General features: G+C 44.7%; 1 protein-coding gene across 1 annotated transcript in view; it reads left to right on the forward strand.

The window, feature by feature from the left end:
- cbln1 (cerebellin 1 precursor) overlaps positions 1-14,418 on the forward strand; it is a gene marked incomplete at both ends in the record, with an annotated part of 20,448 nt that extends 6,030 nt beyond the window's left edge. Inside the window, one exon of the mRNA XM_080003095.1 lies at positions 14,221-14,418. Within this exon, the coding sequence (XP_079859221.1) occupies positions 14,221-14,418 (198 nt within the window). The remainder of the gene's footprint in view (positions 1-14,220) is intronic.
- Positions 14,419-14,692: the final 274 nt, after the last annotated feature.

The raw sequence follows: 14,692 nt of genomic DNA on the forward strand, positions 1-14,692 counted from the left end.
TGTATGTACAGTGACGGCACCGACACTCTTTGGACAAAGCGTACACACTTACACAGTGTTGGCTGCTGGGTCATTCGGCGCAGGCAACCGAACCAAAACGAGGCCATCCGTCACCTAACCTGTACCTAGCAGGAAGCACACAGCAGGAAGCACAGCTTCCATTGGCTCCATCCATTGCCACTGCACCAGATGGAGCAATACACCATTTTGCAGAAGCAATTAGCAATTCCTTTAGCATTTCAATGTTGAAAAATTGTGGAAAAAAAGAACCAATGCTTTGCTGATTCTTTTCTCCCTTGCACAGCCCCTCACACAAAACAAGGTTTAAACTGTTTTTCTGCAATTAATTCTATTTCATTTGATTTGTTTGGCTCTCTTTGGTTTGTATAGTTAGGTGTGGAGGTGTGTTCTGGCCTAGGGCCAGGGAATGAGACAGGGGAGGCAGGCAAAGGCAAATTGGTGCCGGTTGGCGTGTATTTATTATAGTTTTTAAACAAAAACGTGGCTTGTGGGCCAAAGGGAAAATCATATGCTCACTGTCAATTAGGGGGAGAGTCTGGAACATCTGCGGTTATGCTGTCATTGTAATGTGTCCGGTGTACTGCGCTTAGCGCCCGTAAACACGCACCTTCCTTACTGCGGGGAAAAACAAAACCTACATTACTTCCTGGTCTGGGATTGGACGAATCAGCGGACCCCTCCGTTGATTTGCCCGATCCCCAGCAGCTGAGTGGATGGGAGCCTGCACCACCTGTCTGCAGCGGCGGCTTTACCATGACCAATCGTTGCTGTGGCCAGTGCTACGGGCACACCATCCCTCCATCCTTTTAGAAGGTTTACGTGGTAAATTTGGGTGGACCCCCCCGTCTACATTCGACTTCATAATAGACCTCCCCCACGCGTTGTGTGCGCACGAAGGGCCGTTGCTTACTTCGCCAGTAATTTTGAGCTGGACGTAGGGAGCAGTACTAACACCTTGTCTCTGACCTGTGAGAATTGTATTAACTGAGCTCCCTGTACAGTGTCCTACAGGTGGCAATGACGTTCCTGGACCTGGAGCAAGTTCTCCTGTGATTCCTGCCGTAACACGTGTAGCTTTGTTCTCAGGTCCAGGATGTACAGGACCTTGTTTTTACTGGTGCTGGGATCTTCCTGCCAGTTTTCCTTAATCAGGTCCAGCACCCCACGAGGTCTCCTGCCAAACAGTAGCTCAAAGGGGGAAGACCCTGTGGAGGACTGGGGAATTAGTTGGTGGATTCACCAGCTGACGCTCGAGACAGGCGGCACAGCGCCGCCACACATCCACCAAGATTCCCAGCCAATAGTGACCTGTCATCGGGTTATAATGAGCCGCCTGGAAGACTAAATCCCAACAGCTTTTAGGCACTAACAATTGGGTAACCTCTTCTCCCGACTGAGTATCATGGTTCACTCTATAAAATCTATCCCTAATCACCGCAAAGTACGGGTGAGTAAGTGCCACGTCTGGGCGCACTAACACGCAATCGATTTTATCTACCCACTCAAAGTGCATCGTCCCGAGACTGTTCCAGAGGAAAATCCTCCATGGGATGGACTGGGGAGTCCGGGGAAGTTCCCACTTGGGGCTTCTCCCTCCCCCGCTCCGGTGACCTCAGCCGGCACAACCTCTGCGTCGCCACACGCCAAACCTTTTCCCCATATAGGGAATTTCAAGCCACACTATTGGATACGTGTGAATAACCCCATGCACATAACGGATATCGACCTATGTTGCCTCTAACAAAGCCCCGGGTCTAACCAGGTGTTGCTGAATCATAGTCTGCGAACAGCCCGAGTCCAGCAAAGCCTGATGTCTACCCCCTTGTACCCTTACCGGCACACGGTAGGCCTTCTTGGATCCCTCCCCTTCCCGGGGAGGGATCTGGTACCACCTGGTCGACCTCCATGATGGGGCGGTCCTGGAAGTCATGGTCAGGTCGCCATCATTGCCAGCATACCTGCCCAGGCGCAGGCCCCTTGGGGGTCCCTGACAGTTGCTGTCCTGCACCTCCCTCGGTGGGCCCCTCTCCGGTCCAGCGCGGTTGGCAGAGGTGTAGGCCTTGGCGTGGTCCTCGGTTAGGGCTATGGCGGTTTGGAGGGAGGCTGGCTGGTGACAATGCATCCAGCTAACGGCGTGGGCTGGGAATAGCTAACTGAATTACCACCTAACTAACTAACTGAACTAACTCATTCCCTAAACGTAATGCAGTTTGTTAATAGAAAAATATAAAATAAAATAAAATAAGACTCAAAAAGGTAATACTGAGTGGGGGTAGAAAATAGAAATAAAGGGAATAGACTTATGGATATGGAATAGGCTATTTTGTAAATACAGATATTTGCAGTAAAGTGGCATGTTAATAAAGTGAGGTAGTGTGTGTGGAGATACAGTACATAGTACAGTATACAGTACAACACAGCAATACAGTAGCACCAAACAGAATAGCAATACAGTGCAGTATGCAGTAACCCAGTGCAGTGATACAGTATGCAGTACAGTATGCAACATATACTAAAGTAACGCATTTGGGCCTATATGAGTGTCTCAGTGAGGACCCCTGGTGAGTTCAGCATTGACAGTCCTTATGGCTTGTGGGAAGAAACTCTGTCTCAGTCTCTCTGTCCTCTCTGGGTGACTGCGGAGGTGCTTGCCCGACTGCAGCATCTGGAACAGTCTGTTGTTTGGGTGGTGAGGATCCTTCATGATCATGCGGGCTCTGCTACTACACCTCCTGGTGTTTAAGTCCTGCAGGGAGGGGAGGGTAGTTCCAGTGATACGTTCGGCTGAATGCACCACCCTCTGCAGGGCCCGCCTGTCCTGAGCAGTACAGTTCCCAAACCAGGCAATGATGTTGCCTGTCAGGATGCTCTCCACTGATCCAGAGTAGAAGGACTTGAGGATCCTCACCGAGACTCTAAATTTCTGTTGATAATAGTCTGCAGCCCCTGCCACTGTGTCTGGTGTCCCGTTGCTCCATTTGTCGCTCCACTGTGTCTCGGTATGTCCGTTTAGTGTCCTTCACCGCCCTCCGCAGTTTGTATGACGCCATGTTGCCGGATACAAGACCGTTGTTGCAAGCAGCCGTGCGAGCATTCAGAGCGCCGCAGATTGATTTATCTACATGGTTTCTGGTTCGTAAATATCCCAACTTTCACCATGGGAATGATGCTGTCCACTAATGTAGCTATGAAGCTCGTAACTACTTTCGTAAACTCGCTGACATCACTGGAACTTGATTGGAACGTTGTGTCTGATTGGTCTGACCACGGCTTTACGTCCCTCATCACTACCGTTCCACGCACGATGCACAGCTTGTAAACAGGAAGTAACGAAATGGCGGCATGATCCGATTGCCGAAAGCAGCGAGCGAGACGGTCTTGTATCCGTTCTTGTAAGGTGTTTAGCAGTGGTCCAAAGTTCTATCTCCCCTGGTGACACACGTGATGTGTTGGTGGAAATTAGGCAGAACTTTTTTAAGGTTCGCCCTGTTAAAGTCCCCAGTCACCACCACAGCCGCATTGGGATGTTTATTCTGAAGTCCGCACAACACATCTTACAGGTCCGATAGTGCTGTGTCAGTGTCCACTTGCGGTGGAATATAAACCGTATAATGTATAAAACGAAAAAAAAAAGAAAGAATTAAATGTGCGTAATCGACATGGAGCGCCCACACAGGCGAACACAAAGGGGCGGTGCCAAAATCGCAATGAATGTGGTGGGAGCGCTCCTCCGGTCTTAGCCACCACTGGGCCACGTCCAGGAGCTGCTGCGCGTGCAGGAATGGCCGTCCCGTGGTGTTGTAGTGGAGGGACCAGAGGCCCAGGCGGTGGCCCTCTGGTGTCTCGACCCGTTCCATCACATCCGCAGCTGAGTGGCCCCAGGATGGGAGCCTGCACTGCCTATCTGCAGCGGTGGCTTGACCATGCCCCCTTGGCCCACCATATTAGGGCATCGAAAAATGCACCCGAGCTCGCAATATTTTCTGAACTGAAATGTTTAAATTTCATTTCAAGATAATTATTCTTTCAATTAAGCTTTGGGTGACTGGTAGGGCTTTGTGATGGTTGGAGCTTGGTTGGACTCAAATACATTTTTAATGGCTCTTCAAAATATTGTTGTTGGGCATATCAAGAAAGAGGGTGGATGTGAAAGTTTAAAGGCGTATGAATGAAAAAGTGTTAAAGCTGTATTGGGTGGAATTGTGTCCCTTATTAATACCAAACTTTTTTTAAGACATGTCTTTCAAGTCAAATCAAATTTACTGTATCTGCTTCACTATAGCACCTCTATCCCGATGGCTCTAGCTCCTTCTCCATCAAACATGAATGGGACAGAGCAAGAAAATCAAGGGGCAATCAGGGAGGGAGTTCCAGACCCTTGGAAAGTAGCTTCGATGAGGGCTGGTTGGTTGAGAAAGGAGGGGATTTTAACAAAATGTATAACCTCAGGCGGTTAAAACCTTGTGGGAGAATGGTATCTCCTCTGCCTATTTTGCCTAACAAATCCTTTTTAATGCAGTTTTTATTTATTATACCATAGAGGAAAGATATCTACATTGTTTTTGTGAACTTGTGGTTGTGTTCACATTCAGAGGAGCAATGCTGTGTGATTAACGTGCTGTTTGGAGATTTTGTATCGCTTTCAAGGCCAGTGAAGCCCAACAGTATTCTGGTCCACCAAATTTCAAATACACCATTTTGAATGAAACACGATGTGGGAAGTAAACAATATATATTTCCAACACAAACAGCCCTGCAGCGCTTTCTCATTACTTGTATCAAAATTAATCTTAAGCGGTGAGGAAATGGGGAGTTGGGGGGACATAAATACACGCCTTATCTCTGCCCGCTTTGTAGACTTTTACTTGCCTGCGACTTGGAAAGATATGAGGAAATATGATGGGCATGTAATAATAGAGTTGGGTTTGTCTGTGACCTGTCAGGGAGGCAGTGAATTTTGGACATTTTAAGGACTAGAGACTGGGCGTGTAGCGCTGCTTGTGTGCTCTTCTTTCAAGGTTAAGTGTACACACAATGGTTAAACTGTTCCGAACTTGTGAAGCCTGTCTAGACTAGGGCCTGACCTATATGGAATTTTTGTCACCGATACCAGTTTAAAGGGGCATGATATTCCAATAACCGATATTATCTGTCAGTATGTTTGTATATATTTTTTTCTGGTTTTTGCAGAAAATAAATGGTTTTATGAAAACATTGCTTTATTGAACAAAATGTATATGAATGTGTATGAATAAAATGTAATGGATGATAACAAAATAAATATATTCAATAATAACTTACATTAAAGTTGCAAGCAGCGATGACCGGGTCCTCGAAGTTCCAGTGTCGGTGAGACCCGACCCGAAATATTGGCTAGGAGTCCGCGAAAGTACGGAACATGAAAATGACCAAAAAACAACAAAAAAGTGGCACTATAATAGCAGATATATTTCACAACCCAAACGACCCTGTACTATGACGGAATGACCGCCTGTCCATCAGCACTTTCAGTATCTGCTTAAACCCTTAGCGATTTTATTTTTCTGTTCTTGCATTTACTGTCAAAATAATATTCACTCTCAAGATGTTATTATCAAGTTTTAAAAATATTATAAAAACAAGTCAATGAAGGAGTTGTAACAAATAGTTGACACACAGGGAGTTGAACCCGGCTCTCCTGTGTGGAGGGGCAAAACCTAACACACTACACTACACTATGTGTATTATGTCCCCCGCGAGTGATTTGAACGAAGCTTCAAGACGCGAGCCTATTTTCAATCCACTGGTTTAAAGATTCACAAAGCATTGTTTCGCCATCACTGCCTTTGTGTGTGTGTGTGTGTGTGTGTACATGTGGGTTTTACCTTTTGCCCGTTAGACAAATCAACGAGCAACAGTAATACAGCTACACTGATCCTAGGCCTTAATTAGCTCAGAACAGCTGTTACTGCTCAAACCACGCCATCCCCACACCAAAGTAATATATTAGCTTAATCATTTCATAATGTCATCTAACAGTTTTATAATAAAAATATATAAAAACTGTTAGATGACATTATGAAATGGTGAGGCTGACCCATGCAAGAACCGTGACAGGTTCGCACTCGGACCCTGGTTGTAATTATATCCCCCTCGATTATGTAATTTTGTAATTTATATTTATATATATATATATATTACACACACAGTAGGAGCCACTCGGAGAGGGCAGCTGGAGCATGACAGAGTCAAGGCAGACCAGTGATTGGGGCGTGGCTAACCCATGCAAGAACCGTGACGGGTTCGCGCTCGGACTCTGGTTGTAATTATATCCCCCTGGATGATGTAATTTCGTAATTTATATATATATATGTATATATATATATATGAAATTTGATGCGCCGCCACGCCCACACCGTTTGATGAAAACAAAATCTTTTAATTGTGAAGATCTTTTAGATACTTGCCAAGTTTGAAGTCAATTAGATAAATCGCAGAGGAGGAGTTTGTGAAAGTACAAAGCATAAAAAGTGGCTAAAATATCACGAAAACACTGCCTTTTTTAGAACGTGAAATTCAACGCATTGCCACGTATACACCCTGTGACGAAAACAAAATCTTTTAATAACATTTAACTCCGAAGGTGTCCTGTACACACCCGCCAAGTTTGAAGTAGATCAGATAAATTGCCTAGGAGGAGTCCGCAAAAGTACAAAGCATGAAAATGACCAAAAAGTGACTAAAATTGCAACTTTAATCCAATATGGAAGATTTCCCGTTGGATTTCGGTAATGGTGGCAAAATAATTTTCTAGTCTAGTGATATTAAATATGTGTACCGAATTTTGGCAGTATTCATGTAAAAAAGTGAATAGCTTTGATGTTGAAATTTTCAAGAGGATGGGCTGTCCATTTTGCTACACCCATGTATGAGAACCATATAATACCGATGGGGGAACCGGGACTCACGTGTGTGCAAAGATTTGTGAGTTTTCGAGTTTCTTAAGACCCCCAAAAAAACGATTCAATTTGGCTGAAGAAGAAGAACAAGAGGAAGAGTAAACAAAGCGATAACGATAGGTTCCTTGTCACACATTTTGTAGGACGAGGACCCTAAATAGGTATATACAACTTAACTTACTCAAATAAAATCAGTTAGAACCGTTGAAATAATTCCAGTGTCCCTTATGGCATAGTTCCATTCAAACTGACTAAACGCTGCATGTCCCTCAGAGATATTTAATATACTTTATAAACCTTTGGGACTAAAATAAAACGGACAGGATTCAGACGCATTGCTTTGGAGCGGCAAGCAAACTCCATTTGTGAGGACACAAATACAGAATATGTTTTTGACTGACTCGGGTTGAGTAAGGAATGTCAACATTTACATTTTAGGGCCTTTTTAGGGATTTTAGTATGCCTATCACTGCAGTCCCCACATGTGTACAAATCTGTTAGTGTGTATGTGTGTGTGTGTGTGTGTGTGTGTGTGTGTGTGTGTGTGTGTGTGTGTGTGTGTGTGTGTGTGTGTGTGTGTGTGTGTGTGTATTTGGGCCAGTTCTTTGTTGAGTGCTGGTGGTGATAAGATTGAGGAAGTATCTCATCTGTCACCTTTACTTCTGGTTTAACTTTTTGTGAGTCAATTAACGCAAAGAAACAGAAATTAATACACACACTAACACTCACAGTCCGCCAGACATTGCCAGGTTTCAGTTTTCTCCTTCATGTAACTTTGATGGAATACCATGGCAGGGGTAAGTTGGTGCACTTTTGATAAAGTAAAGACTCCCTGCTAATTTATTGCTCGAGTCTCCTTATTTTTCAGCTGCTTTTCACTGGTAATAACACGTACCGTATAAAATTCATTGTTTAATTTGAAGACTTTAGGACGATTCCTTTTTAGCTATATTGCTTTATGCTTATTTTGTGGCACAAAAACAATTAAGTATGTAACAAACATTACCTAAGGAATGTAATATTTATTTATATACATACATGTATTATGGATACCTTCTTACCCAGGTAATATAATACTTGCCTCCGTTAACTAATCTTTTCTAGCATTCAAAAACAAGCAGAAATCGAATTGAAAGTGTATAGAGTCCCACATTAAGATTTTTTTTTAAATTAAGCTTATAATAATAATAATAATAATAATAATAATAATAATAATTATAATAACAATAATATTAAATAAATGTACTTAGGTTATTGTATGTAACATGCCAAGAATATAAATTATTTTCACATACCTTGAATATCGGATTGCAAGGTACTGCTTAAATCTACATAAATCTCAACATCAAACCTTAATGTTAATACTTACAATCAATACTTAATGTTAACATTTAAGAAAGATTTCGAGTTCGTTGTCTCAGTCTTGCTCCGTATGCATGCAGAGCTCAGGTTTATTAATAACCCGACTCCGATGTAAATCGCTCACAAAGGGCTGCATGGCAGCACATCACGTCTCACCCTAACACCGCATATCATGTTTACACAGTAGAAACACAACAGACATTATTCTAAACCTTTGTGCCACAGATGAAATCTTTTGATTTTAGCCTAAATAGAGAAAGAATGAAAAATCTGCTTGCTATATTGTTTATCTGTGTTTGTTTTACTTTTAAATAGGGAAGCTACCCATTGCCCCAGAGCTTAAAAAATTAATTGTGCCAGGATTATGGCTAATGAAAAATAAGAAATAAGCTCCCCAAGTTTTGTTTACATGAGCTGCAGGTAACTCAAGAGACAAGAGAACATTTATGAGCGAAGGAGGAACAGCCTGCCAATTCAGGGCAGTAACTTGCTAAAGCTAACTGAAATTCGGATCTATTTATTATTGATAAGAAGTCTGGTCGTCCTTGTGTTGGTATTTAGAGGACAATACCCTCACCGAGTTAATTGGATTTGACATATTTTTCCAAAAGGGTAAGGGTAAATAAAGTTCATGTGTAGACACATTGCATCCTGTTAGTTTGTGAGTTTTCTCACGTTCCACACATTCACAAAAGAGGCACAGAGACATAACTGCACAGGTACGGAAAATTGTTTGTAATGGACACCTGTAGTGTCATGTAAATGATTCAAGATTCAAGAGGTTTATTCTATCTAATTATAGCTATTATTATAGAGTAGTTCTGGGAAATTCAGTTCAAAATTGATGGCGCATTCTCTCCACGCTATATTTATGTTTATATTATATATATTAAATGGATATTTTTTATAGACAAGAATATATTATATAATATTAACATGGCCATTTTTTTATAGGCAAAAATGACTGCCTACAGACAGTGATGTATACAGAGAAAGTCTATCCATCACCGGGTCCATCTGACTCAGCCTCTAAAGGAAGAGAGAGACAGAGCAAGCGAGAGAGAGAGAGAGAGAGAGAGAGAGAGAGAGAGAGACGATTCCTGAAACAAATAGACAAAAAAGAAATAACGATATGTATAGGGAGTCAGAGAAAAGATCTCGAAAGAGAAATGACTATCATTGCCCCGTCAGAACGGTCAACTGGACGGGAGATGGTGACGTAGTAACTGGATGTCATTGTGCTGCCGGCGTTAAGTGCTGCTCTGAGATGGAGTTGAAAATGTTGTAGCATGAATCTCACACCCGCACCACATTTAAATAGCCAAAGGCCAAAAACACACTCCTCTCCCCTTAAGTTAAGGCGTAATTTCAATAAATGATTTACCACTTTTTGTCCATGATTCATCCGTCCTCATGCTGTTCCATATTATCTCTTAAATGTTCTCTCTCATTTCACTTTCAACTCAATGGGGCAGTTTCGCAGACAGGGTTTCATCTAAATAATGACTAAACTAATCCTATTTAAATTAATCAAGAATTTAAAAATGCCTGAGATGTGGCTTGATTTAAGATGAATTAGATCTAGACTAGGAAGTCCGAGACAAAGGTATTTAGGACTAGTCAGCTTCATGTACTGTCACAAGGCCACATCCATTAACAAAACATAAACCTGCCTCTGGTCAGGTTTAATTGAACCCTTCACTTAGACATAGACATAGCTCTAATCTTCCTTCTGGAAATCAGATTTTTTTAAACCAAGACTAGGGCAAGTCTGACACTAATTTCAACCATGATTGAGAAAGGCCATGTGGCAGTTCGGCCCACCACACACCCCTCGAGTGGCGTTTTCAGGGCCCTCCGACACAGAGACACAGGCAGAGATGCTGCAAACACACCATTTTATTGTAGAGAGCGGGCAAGATGTAACAAGCCAGGAGCAGGTGGACACATGTCATGGCAGAGGCTCTGCTGTGTGTGTGTGGGGTTGGAGGATTTACCTGTTGCTCATTGATTGCTCTGACAAGCAACAGGCATACAGCCACCTCTGATCCCGGGTCCTATTACCTAGAGCCAAGACAGGTGTGCTGCTTAAACCCCCCCCAACACGCGTGTGTGTGTGTGTGTGTGTGTGTGTGTGTGTGTGTGTGTGTGTGTGTGTTGACCACAGCTCCATCCTTCCAGGCCCCTCTGTCATGGCTTTATTAGAGCCATACATCACAGAAACATAGCCCACACCGACGCTATGAACTGGTAGCTGTCAGTGAGACAGAGCATGTTTTGAGAGAGAGAGAGAGAGAGAGAGAGAGAGAGAGCGCGAGAGAGAGAGAGAGAGAGAGCGCGCGAGAGAGAGAGAGAGAAACTGTGTGAATAAATGACAGAGAACGACAGAGAGTGACTGTGAGTGACTGTTTGCGGGTTTGAGTGTGTGTGATACACTTGTGTGTGTGTGTGATACAGTATACTATTTATGTATGTGTTTGTTTGGGTCGTAGGAGAGGGTGTGTGTTCCACATGACTGGCTGGCTGAATGGTTGGCTAAGGGAGTGAGTCGATTTTGACTACATGATGTGTGTGTGTGTGTGTGTGTGTGTGTGTGTGTGTGTGGTGTGTGGTGTGTGGTGTGTGGGTTTTCCCGAGGGCATAGCAGTGATGTAGTGAGACTGGCCCTCCTTTGTCTCCCGTCTCCTCTGTTTGAGGGGAATTACACGCACGCTGAACTGAGACTCCCTGTCTGTCTATCTGTCTTTTTCCCCCATTCTCTCTCGGTCTCTCAAACTCTCTCTCTCGCTCTCCTCGCCCTCCGCTGTGGGTATGTCTACTTTGTTCTGCCCCCTCTCTCCCTCGTCCTTTTCTTCTCTCTTGACTTTTTCTTATGAAGGTTAGGCCTTTTTTCCCCTCCCTTCCCTTTGATCCCCATTACAAGCTTGTTTTCTCTTTGTTCTTCTTCTTAAACTCTCCTCCCCGCTCTGTATTTTCTCCTCATTCTTTTACCCCCTCTCCCGCTCCACCCTTCACCCCTGTATTATTCACGCTGGCCCCGGGGTTAATGAGGCTAACTTTTGAGCCATCGCTTCTGTCTCGGCACATACAATGTCCTTTTTAGCCAGAAGGTCTGTCACACACACACACTGCGGGGCCGGGTGGAGCGGGCTCTGACATTTGGGTGGAGGAGGACGTGGGTATTTTTAGAGATGGTTTCCTTTAGGTGATGAGAAGCACAGTGTCAGGTCTGATAGGCTCGTAGGACTAAACAGTGGGTTTTATACTATGTCTGCGATTGTTTCTCAAAGAGTGTCCCTTCCTGGACTCTTTGACACAGCTAGATCCATTTATACGCATTCAGGGAAGCACACACACACACACACACACACACACACACACACACACACACACACACACACACACACACACACACACACACACACACACACACACACGCGCACACCGTCTGTGTTAGTGCTTTCAGTTTGCTATTAAGTGCAGTGCCAGACTAAAAGTGCTCTCGACTCTGACAGGCTCTCAATCTCCTGCCCACTCACATACACACACACACACACACAAACACAGACACATATGTGTGGAAATACACACACACACACACACAAATACGCGCATACACACACTCCTGGCTCTTGCAGCAGTGAGTGTGAATGAGGCGGATGAGGGTATAATTATGGGCTCTTGGGGTCTAATGGTGCTGAATCTGTTAGTTACAGTTTTTGAGCTGATTGCGTTCCAAGGATCTGGAGATGTAGCGACATATGCAGGGTTCATCTCTGCTTTGTGTGCGTGTGCAATGTTAATGTGTGCCCCCCTGCGGAACCCTGTACGAGTCTTAAAACAAAACCTCAGAACACTCACATCCTGTTAAATGTCAACAGGGGTCCATGTGTAGGCAGCCATGTTTGCATTTGTGTGTTGCAGTGTAATGAGATGGAGTGTTTGAAGGAAGGTGCAGTAGAAATGTTTGAGTATGGTATTTAATGAAGTTAATATGTGTTGTAACTAACAGATTCAAAGTGTTGACTAAATGCTATGGATAGCAAATTGTGGGAGTCTCTACCCACCGGCCGACGTTTGGGGAGAGAGTCTTTCTGGCACTGGGGCACCGACATGGCGTGAGCTTTTATTAAAGACAGAACGGAAAGGCTTGCTGACCAAAACGATAATGAACAATAATGATAAGCAATCTGTCGGGGCACAAGAGGAATGACGGCTTCCCTAGCGACAGGCTGGCTGATGAGCCCTGTACACCCATCCCTCTGTGCAAGACAGACAAACATTGAGAAAGCTCCCTGCCCAGAACCGTACCAATAAGCGCCGCGGGAAGGAAGCCACGCTGCCGTCTGCAGCCGTGGCTGGACCACGCCCCTTGGTCTGCCACACAAACGTTTTCCATCCACTGGCATGTGTGCAGAGGGTGCTTATGCCTTGGTTTGTGCACGACAATGCCTCACATCTCCGCTACGAGGGTTTTCCTCTACAGTATTTTTTTTCTGCCACCATTACCAGAGTTGTTGCTTTCATCTATAATTTCTTGCTTCTCAATATCATTATTGGGGGGGGGGAATCATAATCCACCCCGGTAAATTGTGGCTTTGAAAGCCCATAAACACTTTGACTCCCGCTGGTTTCAAACTTGACCCTTGGGCAACAATTGATTAGAAACAGGACTGTGCGAGGCCATTTAATCAAAGCGGGTGAAAAGCATTATAGATTTTAGGCTTGGGTTGAGGGGTGGGGCAGGTCTAAATGTCTATCAAACAAGGGCAAACAAAAAACAAACAAAGCTGAAGCAGAAACAACGGAGCACTAAAGGATGCCGTATGAAATATGAATCCATTGGCAAACGTGTCTCCTCTGCCACGACCCCAAACTGAACTCCAATCTCTCTCGTTCTCACCCCTCCCATCCCTATGAGCTATGGTAAATAATTGAATTAAATTCAATTAGTTAAATAATGTCAAGCTAATATATCCCTTTGCAAATTTAGATCAATCCACTGATTGACATGAAGTCTGAGCAAGTTTGTGCAAGTGAAAATATTGTGGCAAACTATATTTGCTGTGTTGCAGCATAGGCAAGAGTGGTTAGTTCCAGCTAGCTATTGCTAAAAAGTCAGAGCTCAGCTAAGCTTTGAAATGCTGCAATACCTCTGCATAAGCAGATGGATCTGGTGGGTTGGTTACTCAAACCAAACTAAAACTGGGGATGCAAGCGCCGTAGTTTGATTGGAGTGAAGATTGACCCGCCCGGGGTTTATGGCTTTTCGATTGAAACACAGGGCGGGGAGAAGACAGCCGTCAGTTAAACTGAAGATTTATGTTTGCCAAGCCCGTCCAAAATATATGGGAAGTACGTAAATGCATATTTGTCATTGGAATAGGTAATGTCTGTTTCTTCACCATCTAATTTATGGAACAGCGCTTCCATCACGTCCACCAATTTCCCACAAACGCAAGAACAGACAAAGGGCAGACAAAATGTGTGTACGGTGTATGTGATACCATAACAACCGTCATTTATGTAGCCGCAGTGTCCCTCTCTCGGTGCACCCCCCTCCGGCTTTTCCTGCTTGATTTTATTCAAATCTTTGCTCCGTCCCTTGTCTCACAAATTAGACCTTTTTCAAAAGCCTGACAGAAGTGGCGCTGAAACGTGTATAAACGGTGCTTTTTACTTTCTTTCGCTTCCTGTATGTTTCCTATATGGGGTGGGGATGTGTGAGTGAGTCCCTACTGGAAACAACCTACCCGGCGAAACCAGAAGGATAGCATGCTAATTGAAGCGTGACACGGCCGACCATCCATTGCTAGAAAGAAAAGGACCGCTGGGATCCGAGATTACTAAAACTCCAACCCCTCCACCACCCCCACCCCCCTCTTTTTTTTTCATCCAGGTGAGCCTAATGCACAACGGCTGGCCAGTGATTTCGGCGTTCGCCGGGGACCAGGACGTGACGCGTGAGGCCGCCAGCAATGGCGTGCTGATCCAGATGGAGAAGGGGGACCGGGCCTACCTCAAGCTGGAGCGGGGCAACCTGATGGGGGGCTGGAAGTACTCCACCTTCTCCGGCTTCCTGGTGTTTCCCGTGTAGAGGAGGAGGAGGCGTGAGAGAGTGTGAAGAGGAGGGTGAAGAAGGACGGGGAGAGGGAGGAGAGGGAGGAGGGGGAGAGTCTGGCGGGAGGACAGAAACAACTTTGATTGGACGGCCGAAGACGGGGACAAGGGGAAGAGGAGGGGAGGACGGAGGAGGTGACGGAGAGGAAGCGAGAGGGAGAGAGAGGAGGAGGCGTGATGATAACCGCCTCCTGCTTTGGACGCTGTGCTGTGGGAGAGAGTTAGCAACGTGTAAGAGGGGGATGAGGGTA

This window comes from Zeus faber (genome assembly GCF_960531495.2).
Source record: "Zeus faber genome assembly, chromosome: 6".
NCBI lineage: Eukaryota > Metazoa > Chordata > Actinopteri > Zeiformes > Zeidae > Zeus > Zeus faber.